The 20,449-nt window shown below is 36.8% G+C and overlaps 2 protein-coding genes and 1 long non-coding RNA gene across 4 annotated transcripts; 2 read left to right on the forward strand and 1 right to left on the reverse strand.

The window, feature by feature from the left end:
- The first annotated feature begins 19 nt into the window (after nt 1–19).
- tspan34a (tetraspanin 34a) lies at nt 20–7,363 on the forward strand. Of its 2 annotated transcripts, XM_077524703.1 has the most exons (8): nt 20–401; nt 3,727–3,802; nt 4,246–4,461; nt 5,909–5,983; nt 6,057–6,164; nt 6,467–6,619; nt 6,700–6,792; nt 6,938–7,363. In XM_077524703.1, the coding sequence occupies exons 2-8, from the start codon at nt 3,746–3,748 to the stop codon at nt 6,992–6,994; spliced, it is 759 nt and encodes a 252-aa protein (XP_077380829.1). In that variant the 5' UTR covers nt 20–401; nt 3,727–3,745; the 3' UTR covers nt 6,995–7,363. The 2 variants fall into 2 exon arrangements, with proteins under 2 accessions (XP_077380829.1, XP_077380830.1); XM_077524704.1 differs by lacking the exons at nt 20–401; nt 3,727–3,802 and adding an exon at nt 3,857–3,930.
- Nucleotides 7,364–10,024: 2,661 nt separating this feature from the next.
- On the forward strand, nt 10,025–12,237 carry dand5 (DAN domain family, member 5). The gene is made up of 3 exons (XM_077523651.1): nt 10,025–10,118; nt 10,329–10,729; nt 11,956–12,237. Exons 1-3 carry the CDS (start codon nt 10,025–10,027, stop codon nt 12,235–12,237), a joined length of 777 nt encoding a protein of 258 aa, XP_077379777.1.
- A 5,573-nt stretch (nt 12,238–17,810) lies between these two features.
- Nucleotides 17,811–19,924, reverse strand: LOC144020094 (uncharacterized). Its single transcript, XR_013283805.1, has 3 exons — nt 19,759–19,924; nt 19,575–19,685; nt 17,811–18,690 (listed from the first exon to the last, which is right to left on the reverse strand). It is a non-coding gene; the product is annotated as an uncharacterized LOC144020094 (long non-coding RNA).
- Between the last annotated feature and the right edge of the window lie 525 nt (nt 19,925–20,449).

Here is a 20,449-nt window from a genome sequence, read left to right on the forward strand (position 1 = left end):
ACGCTTCGGTAGCTATTGACCTTATTTCAGTATATTACGGAGTATCTTGTCTCCTGTACTGTGTTTATTTTATTGGCCTCGATTTTGACGCGACCCAGTTGACGTGCTCCAGATAAGAAATCTTTCATTGGTAAGTCAATATTTCTATTTTTATCCTACATCAGCTGTAAAGCTGTTTGTGATTGTGTCGTAAATGTTGCCATGTCTGAAGGGACTTTGACCACCAGGAAATGCTGCTTATCTGCCAAACAAAAAAAAAAAAAAGTCAGCGACGTGCAGGGCATGAACTGACTTCTCCTCCCCTATCTGGTTATGTGTGTGACGCCGGAGAGAAGATAAAGGAACGCGGAAACTTTTTGGTGCACACTTCTGATTGATCCACACAAGTTACTGCTGCACAGGTATGAACTCTGTTACATGTGTTTAAGTTGTCAGGCAGAGCTCAGAAATTGTATTTTCTCTTCTTCAAAAGTCAGATATGGCAGTAATTGTCTCATTTATTAATTGTAACTGAATTTAAAAAAAAACTGGCAAACTGTTAGATGAACTATGCCAACATCTTGAAATTATAACAATTATATATATATATATATATATATATATATATATATATATTTAAAGTATTCCATCCATTACAAACTCCAAACCTTCAATTTGCTTTGTCTTTTAATCTACCAAAATAATATATAGAAATGTAATATATTTTAAATTTATTTATTGTTATACTGTACGTGCTTTTTTATTAAACAGTGATGAAATATAGCTGATTTATTAGAGTAGTTCAATTCAAAAAGTAAAAGATCAAGCTTTAGATTTATTCCACATTAAATTTTTTGTATAATTTTGATTATCGTAAACCCAAAAATTCACTACTACAATTTTAAGATTGCACATGAAAGAATAAGATGTTTAATGCAGAAATTATGTATGAATTGTTTAATTGAACTACTGAAATAAATGATCGTTTTCTACTATCTTCTATGTATTGTGATGCTCCCAATGAGGTTTACTCAAAATAAGGAAATATATTGAGAATAATAAAAAAAAAATGGCTGGTTAATACATAACAGAATATCATTACCATCCATAGATTCCATACAAATAATCCCCTTAAGCATTTGTGAGCAGCAGAGAGGAAAATCACATGATTTGTTAGGACATTAACATACATTATCATATTGTTTTAACTTATGACTTTTTCTCATTATTTTACAACTTTTGTTGTAACATGACTTATTCTCACAATATATTTTGTAACATGGTAATGTTTTTCATTATATTATGACTTTACTCTGGAATGTTATTTTTGTAACATTATGGCTATTCTTGGGGAAAAAATATATTTGTTAATTTCATTGTAATAATTTGAAATATTCCATGATTAATCTTTTTTTCCTCCACAATAAAAAAAAAAAAAAAAAACTAAGGGGGGAAAATTTGTTTTTGAATGTTTGCTTCTGTTATTTTCCCATTTCTGCTACCTTCAAACAAATTCCGATGCTGACGACATGGAAAATATTTTATTGTGTCTGCGAACAAATTTGCCAAGTAGGTGGCTGATGTCACTGACAGTTAAAGAGCCAATAAAGAAGAAGAAAAAAAGCCAACTGTAAATGTTTTTTATGCCGGGATCAGAGGCTAACAAAGGTGCGTCAGGTCAGGAACAAGGTGTGTTTTATGACATCAGTGTGCTACCTGCGTGGTGACCACCGCTTCTCACTCGTCATTGATGACATACGTTATCTGAGGCCAAACGAATAAATGGAACCCAATAATCAATCGCAAAGCTTGCTTACGTGGCAACAAGTTTTTATCAACTTTTATGAGAGTATCTTTTATCTGCGAGATTACTCCTGATTGGAAAAAAAGACACTTTGTCCTGCCGACGTCTTAATCAAATCGAGTAATAATAAAATTGATTTCATAATAATGCGTACAAAGGTTGAAGGTCGGTGTGAGCTGACTTGCATGTGCTTGCGCATGCTCTTAAGTTGTTGTTCTCAAATATCTTGCATGAAGTGCCACCTAAAAATAATGAGCGCTCCATGTACTACCACCGTGTTAATCTTATTTTTAAATTTAGTCTCAGTTTTAGTCCAGTTTCAGTCACACATGTTAGTTTTTATCAAAGTTAGTCAACCTCATCCTATTTTTATTTAGTCAGCTTTTAGTCAACTATTAATCTAGCATTTTAGTCTTTATTTTAGTCCAAGAAATTGTAATTTTATTCATCTAGTTTTAGTCAACAAAAAACTAGTCTAGTTTTAGTCAGGACAATCATTTTACCTGTTAATTTTCTTTGTCAACAGATTATATTGAACGTTTCAGATCTAAACCTATTTAACATAAAAAAAATTATTTTTTTTTTTTAAATCTCATCTTTTGGACGGAAAACAACTTTACAAACACAATTACAGTATATCAACAAGTGGCTACTATGGCTCCATGCTACAAGCTAGTTAGCGGTTATGCTACTTATGCTACTTAGATGTTATGCTACAAGCTAGTTAGCGGTCGGATTAACATTATTGTTTGAAACGTTTTAGCCGTTGGATTAATCTTATGTTAGAACTATAATTTACTTCTCTCTTTTTTTTCCTTTTTTTTTTACATTTATTTATTTATTTATTTATTTAGTTATTTATTTATTTATTTATTTATTTATTTTAAACCTTTCACTGCGACTCCACCTCCAATTGGTCCCATGTGTTTTTTGATGTTGCACTCATTAGCTGCAGATTTGACACTCTGTGTCACAGTGACACAGTGTCAAAATTTGACAAAATTATATCACTTTTGCCTCATCTTTGCTTATGAACTACAATGTCCATAGATTTTAGTCCAGTTTTTATTAAGTGAAGAACATTTTCCTCTCGTTTTCATTAGTTGACAAAAATCCAAACTGATTTAGTCCCAGTTGTTGTTTATTAATGAGAGTTTTAGTCTAGTGAAAAATGTGTGTTGATGAAAATATTTTTGTTTAGTTTTTCTTGACGAAAATTTACGACTAATATTATTTCGTCTAAAAGTTCATGAAAGTTATATTGCAAGTCATGGAAACATTTGGCACAGTTTGGACATTAACTCTGCCCCTAAATAGAGGAAAAATGTACTTTAATGAACTAAAAAGTTTGGGCACTGATTCTTTCGTGTTCCACCTGAGTGGCTAAGTACCACCACTACTAATGTCATGAGTATACCACACTTTGAGAATCACTGTTCTAAAGTTTGAGTGAGGCCCAAAATTGCTCCAATTAGGAATAGGCCCACATTTTGATCTTTTGTCTTCTGTCTCCTTTATTATTAGTTTTTGTGCGGTAGCTATATGAACTGTATGATGAGGCGAAACAAACATCCACAACAATTTGAAGCCCCGCTCCAACTGAAACTTAAGATAACGAAAGAGGAGGTCCCTATCTGCTATTTTGGCTGGTTAATGTGTATCTAAAGCAAATGTGAGTAATGGCGATGCAGTCTCATGTTGGGGCATTTACCGGCGCCATATTACTGTTTATTGAGTTGGTTCACTTCCTGATGACTAACAAACTTTTTTTGAAGTAGGAAGATGAACGGCAATATTTTTTTTAAATTTATTTTTATTAGTGTCACTTGTTTTTTGTCTTTAAAAATACCTGAAAACCCCCGAATAATGCTGGATGCATGTACTGTATCATTTACAATTTACTACATCACAACTAACAATTTATTTATTTATTTATTTTGCAGTGTGAAAACATCCGCCAAGATGTGTTGCTCAGGTTTCCTCAAAATGATGATGTTCATCTTCAATGGCACCATCTTCGTAAGTTGATTATAAACCTTTACATATCATCAGGAAGCGGCAGATGGTTTTGATTGGCTGGAAAGTGACTGACTGCCGCTGACTACATTTTTGTGTGTTGGGTTGCGGCGCAAGATTTACCCCAAAAGGTGTAGTTTTTTTGTAGACAGATGATATGTAAAAAAAGATTCCAAATCAAATAACTGTATATTGTTAATATTATTTACAAAATAGAAAGTCCCAACATAAAGTAGCTAAAATAAGCTAAGCTAACTGATGCCTCACTATACTGTAGTTAGCATAATTTTTAACCACAACAATTAAAAGCAAGTTAATCCATTTAACAAAAACAAAATGACCAATGACAGATGTTTGTTAAATTTAGTCCATGCTAAGCTAATGATGCTAATATGTCGCTAGTGCCTCATGGTGCTTTTGCCTCATTCGGCATGCTGGTTTTTCAGGTAGCAGGTGCTGCCATCTTGGGAGTGGGCATCTGGGTGAAAGTGGACAGCAATTCCCTCATGGGAATCCTGGATGAAGTGGAGTCCCTTCCGCAGGAGGTGTCCCAGGTGGCCAACGTGGGCTACCTGCTCATTGGCGTGGGCGCCGTGCTGCTGGTCATCGGCTTCCTGGGTTGCTGCGGCGCCGTCAAGGAGAGCAGGTGCATGCTGTTGACGGTGAGCATCCATTTATTCATTAATTGACTCCCGCTAAATGGGATTGTTTCCGGCAACATTGCTAGAATGTTGGACTTGTGGTAAAGTTGTATTGTAAATTTCCCTGGAAAAAAAAGTTTAAGAGATTGTGTGTTGTCCATCTGTTTGTGAGTTAGCAGGCTTCTTACCCGTTCATGGAGGATTAATTTACTAATAGACCCTTCCAGTGTGACGTCACGTTTAAGTGTGCCCCCCGCAGTGGAGGGCAGAGCATCAATTTGTTTGTTAGCAGCTAGCAAACTAAGATAGCTTGAAAACTTCGATATACAGCAAGACAAGTATATCCGGACACAAACGATTTAATGAATGACAATTTACACCATGAATGTAGTGATCGACGTAGTTTCAAGCAAAAACAATATATCTTAAGCTTCCGCTTCCACTTTGCCTTCCAACAAACTCCTTTTTTGTAGCTCGTTTCGTTTGTCGGCGGATTTAGTTAGCAGGCTATTTCCTCGTTCATGAAGGATGATTTCAGACATTAGAAATTAACAGATAGGACTATAAAATCTTTTAATAGGTTTAAGGGAAAGCAAAAAGGGAACTAAAATTCTCTAACAAATGTGAAAATCAATGGTAGCCGTCATTTTTTATTGGCTCATTTGTTAGTTAGCAGGCTACTTCCTGGTTAATGATAAATGATATAATTGTAAGACATTAAAAATTAACAGATAGGACGTTAACATTTTTTTTCTGCATTGAAGGAAATGCTAAAAAGAAACTGAAATTCTAACAAAAGTGGAAAAACAATGGTAGACCTGCATATTTTTGTTTGTTAGCTCATTTGTTAGTTGGTAGACTACTTCCTGGTTCGTGAAAGACTCTAAACATTAATAGATAGGACTGTACCATTTATTTCTCAGTTGAAGGAAATGCTAAAAAAGGAACTGAATTTCCAACCAAAGTAAAACAATGGTCGACCTCCTTATTTTTATTTGTTGCTCATTTGTTAGTTAGCAGGCTACTTCCTGGTTTGTGAAAGCTGGTGTAAGACATTACAAATTAACAGACAGGACCGTACCATTTATTCCTCAGTTAAAGGGAATGTAAAAAAAGCACCTGAAATTTCCTAGCAAAAGTCACAAAACCTATTTTTGTGCATTTGCTCTTTTGTTTGTAAGCTTCTTCCTTGTTCTTGGTGGATGGTGTAAGACAATACAAATTAAGTGAAGGTACTCCTTTAGTGAATTATTCATATAATATAATGTTTTTGTACAGTTCAAGTAAACATGTATTAGGGCTAATTCTGGGCGAATCTGTTGTAGGTAGAAATATAAAATGTTTGTTAAGCTTAAAAGGTGGTGGTTGCTACGAAATTAGTATGTGGCCGTAATGTTGCTCAATCAGTGCAATTGCGTGGACTCACGATTGACATTAATTTCACTTCACTTCCTTTCTCCTCCTTCAGTTCTTCAGTATCGTGCTGATCATATTCCTCATTGAGGTCGCTGGCGCCATCATGCTGCTCGTTTTCAAGGATCTGGTAAGTACAGACGACCGGTTCTAAACCTTGAGGTGCGTGGAAGACGTTCCAAGAACTTGTCCATGGTCTCCAGGCGGAGACGGTCTTTGACAGTCTCGAGGACGAAGTCAAGAAAAGCCTCGTCACCGAGTACGGAAGGGATGAGAGCCTGACATCGCTGTGGAACTCCACCATGGAGGGGGTAGGACCACCATTTTGTTTACGTAACTATTCGGCATCGGTTCTACCTCTTATTGTTAGCTAATCTTCCATTTGTGCTCTGTGGTTCAAGCAACTACATCAATGAACAAATATGACTTTATTTTGTAGTCATGAGTAGATGGTTAGGGGAAATGTTTCAGAGTAAAAGTATACATTTTATTCTGGAAATGTAGTACAGTAAAAGTGGAAATTGCCAGAAATATAAATAAACACATATAGCTGACAAGTATTTGTACTTGACGACTATGTCATGATTGCGATATTGTCTGTTAACATTCACAGTTCATGTGCTGTGGATACAAGAACTACACCGATTTCAACGGCTCTCCCTTCAACGTCCAAAATGGAGGCGTTTATCCATCCCAGTGTTGCAACGGGACGTCCATCGGCGAAACGTGCACCCAGTCGGCCGCGCATCTCGCCTCAGAACTGAAGGTACTTTGGCGGTCACTTATTTAGCAGTTTGTCCATCTTTGTGTCAATGGGTTGCTAGAACTTGTCATCTCTCCCGCCAGATGGTGGACGGCTGCTTCGACAAGCTGCTGCAGTTCATTGAGGAAAACTCCACCATCATTGCCGGCGTGGCTCTCGGAATCGCCGCTCTTGAGGTAAAAATAATAATAATAATTATAATGCATCCATTCAAACTACTTGTTTTTCTCTATTAGCGCACAAAACATACGCCCACCGAGCATTTATATTATCAAGTCCTAATACTTACAATGGATAAAAATTGTTGCTGTTGTTTTTCAGATTGCTGCCATGGTGGTTTCAATGGTTCTCTACAAGGACATAGGCAACAAAGCATGATGATCACTGTTTTTATTTTGTAAAGACAAACGATAATTTAGCGTGTCAGCTGTTTCCAGTGAGTAAAGATGGTTCGGCCGAAAACCGGCATAAAACTGTGTTTTATCAAAAATCAGCAGCCAATGGAGCTTGTCTGACCTTCTGGTTCTCGAGTGTCTCAGTGATTGACAGTGATTTATTTATGTTTCAATAACTGTCAGGAGATGGCATTGTACATGTGGAATCGTTAAACTTGTAATGTAAACAGAATCTAAAAACGAACAAAAAAATGTCACATACACGCCATTGCTAATATGATGATGAGTTTATTTTTATATTTAATTACTTGAAGAAATAAAGTTGAACATTCATGTTCAGTTTACACATTGACTGGTGATTTTGCTTTGTTTTATTATTGCTCTTGCCATGATTATTATTATTAACAGCAGCATCTTTCATTAGCTTTCTCAGTTTCAAAAACCTTCCCAACACACCTGCAATATGTAAAGTCATTTGAAGTACTTAAACAGCATGTGAACGGTACTAAAGTATATGAGTCACGGTCATTGCATAATGCAGGTCACTCGCTTTATGGCCCTGATAAATCTCGTGGGTTCGAATGTCTTCTAGTTTATCACATAAGCTCCTACAGTCAATGCACTTTGTGGTTTTTGTAGCATCTGTATTTCTTTTAAATCTCTTGACAGCTCACAGCTTTCGGGAAATTTATTCAGCAGATTATTGCAGATGGGACTCTGTAATTCTCCTTATAAAACTTTATTATAGACACACCTACTTAATGTGCCTCATGTGTTAGAAATGAGGGCATAAGCTGCCGTGCGTCAAGATGTTTTCGACCAGTCGAATCATGTCGCTAAAACGTTTATATGTAGGGTACTAAAAATATAGTTTGGAATGACATGTAGAAAAATAAAATACTAATGATTTCAATGCCACAATTTAAAATAATCAAAATAAACTATTCACACTTACTACTGAAACATATTTTTTTAAATACTGTCAATCAAACTGTTAGATCTTTCAAAAATAAATGGGGACCACTAAGAGTACAAAGTAAAATTCATCGACACTATTAAAGGGATACTTGACTCATTGAGCCATTTTCAGCGGTAAAAAAATAAATATTTTGTCTAATTAATGTGGTAACTTCATTATTTTTCATGCAATATTAATACCTTTAAAAAAGTAATTTTTGTACTTGCTGTCAACTGATGATGACATCACCTGTTCTGAGGAAGTAGGTAACGACCAATCATGGCTCAGTTTACTGACTAAACCCAGAAAACAGGTGAGCCATTATTGGTCGTTATCTCCTTCCTCAACACAGGTGATGTCATCATCAGTTGACAGCAAGTACAAAAATTGCTTTTCAACGGTATTAATTGTACATGAAAAATAATGAAGTTATCAAATTCATTCTGGACAAAATATTAATTTTTCACTGCTGAAAATTGTTCAATGAATTAAGTATCCTTAAAGTACAATTCAAAATAAAGAAAGATTGAATTATTTATTGTAACGCCACCTTTTGATTGAACTCTTTCATTGAAGATATGGAAGGTTGTGATCGTTGTTCTGCAGTGCCCTCTAGTGGACACAACGTTGTTAAGCGTTTGAAAAACGAATCTCATTCTTTCTTTCTTCCTCGTGTCCAACATTTCCAACTGGACCACACTGACGTGTGGCAGTTTTTGTGGTGTCTCTTAACACCTGTAGACCTCCATGAGAAAGTCAAACAGTGCAACTATTGCAACTTTGATCAGGTCACGGCAGGTGGACCACACTGGAATGATGATGGGAGTTCATGTTGGCGCTTGTTCTTGCTCTTGTGGGAATCAATGAGCAGGAGCGGACTTGACTGTCACATTAAGTCATTATGGCTTTACGGCCTTCAAAGCGTGAGAACACCGGATGAGCCGTGACGCCGCACGTTAAGGCCCTGATCGTTTATAATGCAGGACAACAAATATGCAATATAGAAATATTCTGTTACATTATTGCAACTAACAACAAAATTTAATCAGGAAGAAGCCATAATTATTGTAAAAAAAAAAACTAAAAAAAAAAAACTGTAATATAACAGAATTTTACTTTTTATTTTACAATTTTTTTTCCCTGCATTTTAAAAATATTTAATTTACAAAAATAAACTCTAATTTTACATATCAAATGTAACATGAAATCACTAAATGTAATAACACAATATTTCAGTTATTTTACAAAAACACCCCATTAGAAATACATATACTAAAATACATTCACAAATGTTTCGTAATTTCACAAATATTTGTCTGTTATTAAATGGAATAAAATGTAACATTCAACTTTAAAACATTGAAAAATTAAGAGTGAAAATTTGTAATATTACCATAATTTCTTTCTGAATCGTCAATTATTTAAAAGTAAAAATAACTACAATTTCTGTAATGTCCTATAGATGGTAGCATTCATTTAACATTTATTTTGAAAGGACAGAAAATTACATTTTTATTTTATATTTTAATAGAACAAAGTTATTTTCTGTTATTTCAGAGTAATTTTCTGGCACCCCAGCTGCTGAAAAGTTACTTTTTTTCTTTTTCTTTTTTTATGAGAAGTTAATTTTCTGTTAGTTCACAGTAATTTTCAGTAATTTTCTGGCACCCCAGCTGCTGAAAACTTACTTACTTTTTTTTTTTTTTTTTTTTAATTTTACGAGAAGGTAATTTTCTGTTGTTTTACATTATTTTCTGGCGCCCCAGCTGCCGGGGCATTACTTATTTTTATTTATTTATTTTAAAGTAATTTAAAGTAATATTTAAATTATTTTAAAGTAATTTTCTGTTATATGTTGTATTTTACGAGCACCCCAGCTGCCGGAAAATTACCTTTTTTATGTTTTTTTTTTTTTTTTAACAGTGTACAGTGAGTCTTATGGATTAAAGAATCACATTTTTTTTAAGTAAAAAAACTAATCATACATTTACAGCTCTGAACGACAGCGCTCCTAACTTGTCTTGCTATTTGCTGTATAATTTTTCTTTTGTCGTCATGAAACTGCCGTCGAGCAAACATCCCTTTGAAGCTCAGTGTGACGTTTGCTGCTGCGTGGGAATTGTGACACCTTCCTTCCTTGAAAGTGCAGGTGAGAGCCATCATTGTGTATAAAAGCACACCTTCCACAACCTTGCCACAGCACTGACAGCAAGGTCACCATTTGCGTACCTTGGACCACATTAGATTTTTTTTTTTTTTTTTCCCGAACATCTTCAGTGTAGTTCATTCAAACTATATTTTGTGAATTCAATCATGATGTTTCATCTCATCATTGTTGTCTTTTTGTCTACTTGGGCAGCATCTTTCCCCTTCCCTCGCAACACTTTGGGGCACATCCGCAAAGTGTCAAAAGCTGACTTTGAGTCGTCCGGCGGTGGACCCGGCCCCGTGAGAGTGGTCCAGCTGGACCCCCGCCTTCTGGCCCAGTCCGGCTTCTTCGGAAGGAGAAGCCCCGCCAGAAGCTCCAGACCGCCCTTCCCCGCCTTCCTGTCCCACGGGCGGCCCGGCCCGGTCCCGAAGGCCCCCGCGAGCCCGCTGCGCCACCTGCAGGGCGAAAGACCGGTTGAGATGGAGCACAAGAAGAGGCAAGGCCTGCACATGTGGCAGAGGGCCATCGATAAGGGAAGCAAGGTGGCCGTGGCTTTGCCTGACAACCTGAAGGACGCCAAACAGACGTGCGCTACTGTTCCTTTCGTTCAGGTAATGTGCACTACACTCCCCCCCAGAGGACATAATTAAAAACTGGAGTCGTGGTTAGCACAGCTGCCTCACACTTAAGGTTCTGGGTTTGAATCTCTGTTCCTGCCTTCCTGAGTGGCGTTTGCATGTTCTCCTCGTTCTTCCTCCCTCATTCCAAAAACATGCAGTTAGATACATTGAAGACTCGAAATTGTTCATAGGTCTGAATGTGAGTATGAATGCTTGTTTGTACCCTGTGATTGGTTGGCAACTAGTCCAGCATGACCTGTTTTCTAGGTTTGGTCATGTGACATTCACAAACTGAGCTGTGATTGATTACCTGAGCCATTGTGATGTCATTTTCAGTCGACAGCAAGTTGCAAAATGTGTTTTTAAAGGTACTAATTGGACATGAAAAATAATGAAAATATCAAACTTATTATAGGCAAAATATTCATGTTTGACTGCCAAAAATGGCTAAATAAGTAAAGTATCCCTTTAACGTAACCCTTAATTCATAAATATTAGTAAATATATCAACATTGCATATTGTTATTTAGCGATAGGAGAGTTCTGCTTTTTTTAAAATATCAGCACTTGTGGCGGCAGCCAAGTGTGGCTGAAATGAGAAATTAGAAGAATACAAAATTGGCATTAATTCATGTAATTTTAAGGAAATTAATAGTTCATTCAAGATTTATAGTTCATTGTTGGGGTGATTTCATACATCAAAACTACTTGTGGTATCAAGTACTTGGCATAGTACTTGCATCGGTCTGGAAAAAAACGAACATCCCTAATATAATAATAATAATAATAATAATAATAATAATAATTATTATTATTATTATTGTTATTGTTATTGTTGTTATTGTTATTATTGTTGTTGTTATATAGGACAGATACATTTATTTAATGTCAAGCACATATAAAAATAAGTTATCACTGCTTTTGATGACAACATTCATCATTGTCACACAAGTTAATAAGTTATAGTAGTTATCGTAGTAAAATGTAAGAGGGGAAATCGTAATACTTGTGGTAATCATTTTGTAATGAACATTTGTTTACATTAATTTAACCTTTTAATTCTCCACCGATTAGTAAAATATTAAAATAATACACTTAGCTGCAACCTTAGTGTTTAAGTGCAAAGTATTTAATGCATAGTGTTGAAGAAATGGTATTGTTGTTGTTTTTTTAAATAAATAATACTGATTGTGATCTGCGTGTCTCCCCCCAACCAGCGTGTGACCGCCGAGGGGTGCAGCACAGTGACCGTACACAACAAGTTGTGTTTCGGCCAGTGCAGCTCCCTGTTCGTCCCCGACGAGGTCGACCCGGCCTGGAAGGGGTCCCGCCAGCGCGCTCCCTGCTCCCGCTGTGCCCCCTCCAAGGCGCACGCCGTCAACGTGCCCCTGCAGTGCGGCGGCCAGGTCCGCCAGCGGCGAGTGATGCTGGTGGAGGAGTGCAAGTGCGAGACGGGTCGCGAGGAGAAGAGCGCGGAGGAGGTTTCAACGCGCTTGTGATGGCGCTACGGCATGTGTGGTCACCGGAATTGAGGAGATGATAGATTCATCTTTATTGTCAATGTCACGTCATCTCCAAAATTCAGTTGTTTAATGGGTTATTCAAAGTTATGTCAAATGAATAACCCATTTTTATTCATTTGACCCAACTTTGAATACTGTAAACCACAAAATAATGGGTTGTTTTGCGGGGTATTCATTTGACACAACTTTGAGTAACTCATTTTTTGGGGAGGTTACACCCAATATTTGGGGGATTTTGTACCCGCAAAATTAATGAAATAATAATAAATGAAATAAAAATGGGTTATTAATTTGACATAACCTTAAATAACCCAATTTGTGGGTTGTTTTGTACAAAGCCCCAAAATATTGGGTGTAAAAATGAGTTACTCAAAATTGTGTCAAATGAATACCCCATAAAACAACAAGAAAAACCTGAATAACCAATTTTTATTCATTTGACCCAACTTTAAATAAACCCAATTTTGTGGGTTGTTTTGTACAAAACCACCAAAATATTGGGTGTCACCTCCCAAAAAATGAGTTACTCAAAGTTGTGTCAAATGAATACCCCACAAAACAACATGGAAAAACATGAATAAACCATTTTTATTCATTTGACCCAACTTTAAATAATCCAAATTTTGTGGGTTGTTTTGTACAAAAACCCAAAAATATTGGGTGTAATCGTGTAACCTCCCAAAAAATGCGTTACTCAAAGTTGTGTCAAATGATACACCACAAAACAATGTGAAAACATGAATAACCAATTTTTGTTCATTTGACACAAATTTAAACGACCCAATTTTGTCGGTTGTTTTGTACAAAAACCAAAATATTGTTTTTTTTTTTTTTTAAATGGTTTGTTTTTGTACAAAACAACTCGAAAAATTATAATCCCAAAAATTGGGTTATTTTGTGGGTTAAACATTTGAGCCAACTTTATTGGGTGAAATGAATTACCCAACAGCTGTCAGCCCCTTTTTGACCCAAATTGGGTTATTTTTGACCCAACTGTTTTTAGAGTGAACAGTATTCGTAAATTAATATAATAATGTAGCAAACAAAAAACTACAATAAACAATACATTGTGCCATTATAAAATATATATATAATTTATTGATCTCTCTTTTTTTTTTTTTTTTTTTTTTGCTACCATTTGTGTTTTGGATCCCCATTATTGTGAAAGTGTACATTTTTTGTTGTTGTTTTTTTTTTTGACATGGTGCAATGTATATTTTTGAAATTGGCTGTATAAAGTCTGACCGTCTTGTTCAGAGGACTCACGAGGCTTATTCAAGCTAAACGTCGACAAACGTGATGTCATCATGTACTTTCCAGACAGTCCACAGCGGACGCGTGTCTACGTTCAGACGACCTTTGACGTATCCAAAGGGAAATATTGTGATCCATTAAAAACAAAAGAGATTGTTCAACCCGCTCTTTGCCTCTCATTTCCGTGCCAACGCTGAATTAAAAATGCAATTTAGTTTGTATGCAAAGCTCTAGTGAGAACATAAAGAGCGTTTGTTGTTGTAGAACGCCCCTCCCCTCCCCTTTCTACCCAACAACTCCTGCATGCAAGTTCTCAGCTCCTATGTTTTATTAAAAAGCCTCATTCTGCACACTTTTAGTACGTCGCACTTCCAAGTGAGAGCGAGCGAGCTATTGGGCTCGGGTACTTAGCAGTATGCAAACATAATTGTTTCAGCATGCTCCCCTTGAATTATGTATAGGAAGCACCCCTTCTCATGGCCAATCTTCCTTTCAGTGGAGTTGTGGGAATTTGAGCATCATTCACCGCAGATGCGCTCGAAACCGGAGGGTGCTCTTGATTATGTGCACCCATAAAACCTATTATTCATTTATAGCCTGGCACCTGGGCTTGGTAAAGTGAACTCATCCCGCACATGCCGACATGGACTCCCAGAGGAGCGTAAAAAGAAGGGGGCTCTTTACGTCGCCTTGGCACGCCGTCACAACGGCTGCTTAGGCGGCCATTTGCATTCACGCGGGGCTCTCGCGAAAGTGAAAGCGCTCATTTGCGCTATGGGGGGGCATTTAGTTCCCCCCGGATTGCATTAGCATGTGATTAGCATTTGGGGTTGATGGCTATATTTTTCAAGATTGATGGAACAAATATTTGCTCAGGTCTTAAAGAAAAGGAATTAGAGGCCACTTGTTTTGTACTCACTGCCTGATCCCATCCCCCAATTTTTAACAGAAAAATCACTCATCATAGCTTTTGTCTCTCTATTCTCACAAAAACGATCTTTAAAAGAGAACGGGCCCTTTGGTGGAACAAACAAGGTGCAAACAAGAAAGCGCACCACTTAGCGCGACAGATGTCAGGCCTCCTTTTTTTTTTTTCGCAGAGCACTCCTGCGTCATTAAGGACGGCCTGGTTCCCATGGCGAAAGCGAACGCAAGGAGCGAAAAAAAAAATTGGGAGGGCCCGGTGCCAAGTCCGCCGCCTCGGGGATCAGATCAGCGTCACGGGGTGCTAAGTGGCCTAGTTAGCGATTTAAAACGGCACAATGAAGCTGCCTGCTCTGTGAGCGCCTTTTAACTGTCACACATGCAACTTGCAAGAAGGAGTGTGTGATAAGAGGGGTCACATCATATCAGTGCCATCAAGGTGGAGCAAGGTCACGCAAAGATGGCCGTATTGAGGCCTACTTGATTAAATGTAGTCAGACTTTAGCTTATTACACAAAAACATGTTGGGTTGTTTTCCTAACCCAACTCAATGCTTAACCCAGGTGAAATTTTCCATCAAACTAAACAAAACAAAGAGAATTACGCTTTCTGTATTTAAAAAAAAGCTTCTCAGTCCGCTATAGCAGATGCTATTTAGCATTAGCTGTAGCTAATGCTAAATAGCATCCAGGTTGCGGTGCTTCGTTAAACAAATGGATCGAAAACAAATTGTACAGCAACATGTACACTGACAATAACAATACACTCATATTCATAAATGCTTTATCCTTTGCCTAAAATGACTAATATTATTGTCATACTGATGAAATGAGAGGCATTGAGGCGTTATTATGAAGCCCATTGAATTGTCTCGGCAAAATGGCTCCATACTTCATGCAGTAGCCAATTATATTCCAGCTGGGCTTGTCCTGGCTGTAACTCAACTTTGAGTCATAATAATGCCCCAATATATAGTTAGCTGTCTGTCTGTCTGTCTTATGGGACGAGCAAGTGACAAACAGTGGTACTTTAACATTGATTCGATCTGATGCGTTAAAAAAAAAAGTTTATTTCTCTACTGTATGTACATTATAAAGTGCTATTTTCCTAATTAAAATGCACATTCCAACATTTTTTTTTTTTAATTTATAGGGAAGGCTAGAACGGATTCATAGTGTTACTATTCATTTTAATGGGAACAGATTATTTGAGAGTATTTGAAGGTACAGGTTTAGTCACGGAAATAATAAAACTGATAACGTAAGACACTGTACTCGCAGGTTTATATCCTTTATCCTCTGCGAAGAGCTAAGACGAGCTGAGCCTCCATAACAGTATACTGTGTCTGTGTGTCTAACTTATACTGACCCCAAGTGGCCAATGTGGGGTACGCCAAAAGGAGCTGCAAAATTTCTGTGCAACTGATGGCAGTTTGTGACAAAACAAAACATTCTTTAATCCTTTTTCATTTAGTTATGCTATTAATGCATGTTTTAATAAACTTTAGTATTATTGAGTTCTGTTAATAACGTTTTTTTTTGGTGGTGTGCCTTTTCTTTTTCTTTTCTTTTTAAATGTTGTTGGGAAATTGCTCAAAGGAGCATGTTGCTAATGGAGAAGGGACAGACTTCTTTCATCCACTAGGGGACTCTGTTGCTTCTAAATCACCCCAATAGGCTGGACGAGACACATCGAGGAGATTAACCCTTGGATCTGGCATGAAGAAGTGAAAGTAAACATGGGTCCAGCTTTCACTCAGTCAAGAATTGTTATGGTGGAACAGCAGTAATATTAATGTCATGTGCAGTCATTCGCCAGACGCCATCTTGTCACCTACATTCCCCTAGTGGTGCTTTAGTGCTGGAGGTGTCAGGCTCTGGCCGTGAGGGTGTCTGGACCACGGCTCAGGTCTGCCTCCCCACTGATACGGCACTACATGCCCAGTGTGTGGTGCGAGTCTGGACCAGCTGGCCAGAGTTGGCTTTGCTGGAGAAGGTACCCCGGGCTAAGCCTGCCAGCCTTCCTGTCTGGATGCCAGCCCGACAGCCCACCAGGCTGCCTGTTGGCTACTGAGCGGGACGCAGATAGGTGAGGCCTGGTGATCTGGACCACATCAAAGTTTGTCATTGGTGATGTCCTTCTTTGCTTTTACCACTGGGTTTAGACCACAGCGAAAAAACAAAAAAACTAACAAACAAAAAAAAAAAACCTGATGTGTGATTGTATGTGTTTTCAAATTGTAAATCATATTGAAATTCTAAATATATTTGATAAAATAATCTGTAAAGTCTCATAATTAAAATGTAATTGTGAAAATATAGCATTTTATTACATTTGCTACCATTTTTAAAACATATATTGGTTTTTTTTTATGTTATTTTGCTGCTGTCATCTGTTTTGATTTCAGCTCATATAAAGATAGCAAACTGGGACGAATAATACAAAAAATATATTAAATTTTTTCCAAGAAAATAAACTAAAAGGAGAATGGCGACCTCTAATTGGAACAAGCAGAAACAAAAGAAATAAGAAGACAAGAAAATAAAAGACAATCAATCAATCAATCTCCAAAAACTAAATACACACATTAAAAATTTTTTGATTAATCATACTGACTTTTATTCATGTATTTTCATATAAAAAAAAATAATGTTAAATTCTCAAAAATAAGATGTTATTACATTTGTTCCTATTTTTTAAAATGCATGGTCTTTTTTCCTTAAAAAAAAGAAGTCTCCACGTTTTCTCTTTTCCTTACAAATAGTTAGTGAAATTGCAGAATTGTATTCATTACAAGATAATAAAATCAATAATCAGAAATTGATGGATTCTTCATACATATATAAACATGTTTTTGTTTTGTTTTGTGAATATATATATATTTTTTTAATTCACCTTTCATGGGGGAAACCGAAGGAAATTTTGATTAGTCAATGACGTCACATCCGTTTTCACGTCGTCCAAATTCAGGTTTCCTATTCCAGCCGGGTGGCAACGCACGTTAACAAAACGTCGGCGAGTTGGATTCTTCATACATTAAAAAAAAAAAAAAAAAAACAACAAAAAACAAACATTAAAAAAATGCATACATACATTAAAAAAAATTTAAAAAGTCTTTTTTTTTTTTTTTTTTAGTCATCTTTTAATGAGAGAAATCCGAGAGAGTTTTAATTAGTCGGCAATGACGTTACTTCCGTTTTCACGTTTCTTCCCGCCAGGTGGCAACGCAAGTCAACAAAATGGCGAGTTTCTCTCATAAAGTTATGAAAATCAGGAGTTTTTGTTCTACGTGGATTGTTTTCTTCACCTTCACTACACTTCCAGGTGTCAGGACAGATGGTGAGTAGAGTGTAAAAACATACAAAGACAAACCTGATAGAACTATTTTAATTAAACAAAAATGGATGGGTTATACATTTAAAGTTATCACTTTTCTCAAGTATGTAGCCCATCTAATTCAAGCGTGTCGGAAACATGAAGGCGATTCGCGACCATGAAGACAAAGAGAAAGAATATTTAATAGGTAAGACTTTTGTTTATGTGCACAAAGTTCAATACATGTTGATATAATTTAAAAATGTAAATGTTTTGGACATTTATATTTAATTTTGTCATTAAAGGTCCTAAATGTACTTTTTTTTTTTTCTTTTTTTTTTTAAACCATTTTACGCTTTGCCACCATGCTGGTGCGCTTGTTCAGTATTAAAAATGACTAGGGTGCTATTGGTGTCAAAATAATGAGACCTACTTGGGATATTTTGGTCCATTCTACCTTGAGCGACTTTTTCACCGACAGTATGCAATACATTTGATTTGTTCATAATCCTTATCAACCATATGCAATCCATATTAAATAACATTCAGAAATTTGGCTGTTAGTCAGGATTTGATGCAAAGATCTAGCTAGCACTCCTTAAAAAAATCTGATTACTCTGTAATGAGATAAGTCTTGCACACAAAACAATAAGCATGCTCTTATTTGTTAAACTAGTCACAAAAAGTTTTATAGCCTAGCAGTTCTAATGACTACAATAAATGAACAAAACATTTTTCAAAAAGCACAAAAGACAAGCCCATAGACAGACAAACCGTGTTTTTATCCCTCATCCATCAAGATAAGTGGTGACTGTCAATATGAACTTTAGCTGTTGCACAAGTTGGTGTTGCAGCAGAAAGCTATGGCAGTGCCGGACCTGTTTATCTCCTGGCAGTCATCCTTCATTTTGCAGCCTTTAAAGGTGCTGGTGGGAGCTGTGGGCAAAAAATAAAACATACACATACAAATACAAATACAGGTAGCAAACATCCACTTTTTGTGACGGGTGAGGTGAAGTTGCGACATGAAGTTGGAATCTTTTGGAGGGTAGCATTTTATTTTAGAGATAAAAGTTCATATTTTTTTCAGCAAAAACAATATATAATATATAGTCTTCTGAAAATAACATTACACTTAAAAAAAATAAAAATGGTGCAATTTTACCAGGGTGAAGTTTATTCTGAGAAAAGAAATACAATTATCAAACTTTAGCTTATGTTTTTTTCGAGAGTGAAAAAAAGCTCATTATTAAAAGAATTTTTTTTTTCTTTCCTCAAGGAGAACAATCAGTCTTCCACAAATACAATGCGATTTTTACAGATAAAATGGACATAAGAAGACAACATTAGTTGTATTGTTTTGTGAAAAAGGGTCAGTCTTTAGAGTTTGACTTTTTTTTAACAGGAAAAAAAAGATGCAATTCTGACACCAAAAAGTCTTTTTATTTATTTATTTATTTATTTATTTATTTATTTATTTTAACCAGTATTTCAAATAAGACAATTGTGTTGTGTTTTTGACAAAGAGAAAAAAAGGTCCAATAATCTCAATTTTTTTTCCTCGAAAAAGATGAAATACGGTATTACAAAAAATTACCACCGTAGTACAAAAATTACAGAAAAAAGCAGGAAACAACTGTATTCTTTTCAAAACAAATACCGATACATTACAAAAAAAGATTTATTTTCTTCCCAGAGAAAAGTTTTTTAAATGAAATGAACAATGAACAAATGAATATTCTTTTCTTATTCCCCAGTGCTGTCTGAATGTGAAAAAGACATGCAGAGTGAATATGACAAGACTTGAGCGAAATACTCACGGCTGCCATCAAGATAGGTAACGTGAGCACAGACGAAATCGCTGTGAACGGGGCAGGTCTGCATCAAACCCGAACAAGCCTGTCCTCCGCAATAACATCTCAGGGCCTCGCCTAGACAAAGAAAAATACTTTTAAGAAGCCCAAATTAACGCCTTTTGGCGTGAACAAAGCACGTCGCATTCACCCTGGCTGACGAGCACAAAGATGAGAAACGCAGCAAGGACGGTCTTCATGTTGTTCACTAGAGGATCCAACTGGATTGTAGTTTTTCCTCAGCGGGGCCTCTTTTGTATGCAGCCGTCTTACCTCAATGTCCACAATAGTCGGTAAATGCAAGTTTAATATTAACTCTTTCCTCATTTTATTTCCAGGAAACTACTTGCGCAACAGTGCACAAATATGTGCTTACAGGTACAAAGTAAACTATTGCAACACATGGCTAAATTGACCTTAAAATGAATGCTTTGGACCAAAACGGCAGATTTCATTTGTGTTTTTGGGCTGGATTTGAGGCGGCGCGGTAGTTGAGTGGTTAGCACGTCCGCTTCCCAGTTCTGAGGACTCTAGTTAGAGTCCAGGCTCGGACCTTCCTGGGTGGAGTTTGCATGTTCTCCCCGTCCCTGCGTGGGTCTTCTCCGGGTACTCCGGTCTCCTCCCACATTCCAAAGACATGCATGGCAGGTTAATTGGGTGCTCCGAATTGTCCCTAGGTGTGCGTGTGAGTGTGGATGGTTGTTCGTCTCTGTGTGCCCTGCGATTGGTTGGCAACCAGTCCAGGGTGTCCCCCGCCTACTACCCAGAGCCAGCTGAGATAGGCGCCAGCAGCCCCAGTGACCCTTGTGAGGAATAAGCGGTCAAGAAAATGGATGGATGGA

Source organism: Festucalex cinctus, chromosome 6, assembly GCF_051991245.1.
Source record: "Festucalex cinctus isolate MCC-2025b chromosome 6, RoL_Fcin_1.0, whole genome shotgun sequence".
In the NCBI taxonomy this organism is placed as follows: domain Eukaryota; kingdom Metazoa; phylum Chordata; class Actinopteri; order Syngnathiformes; family Syngnathidae; genus Festucalex; species Festucalex cinctus.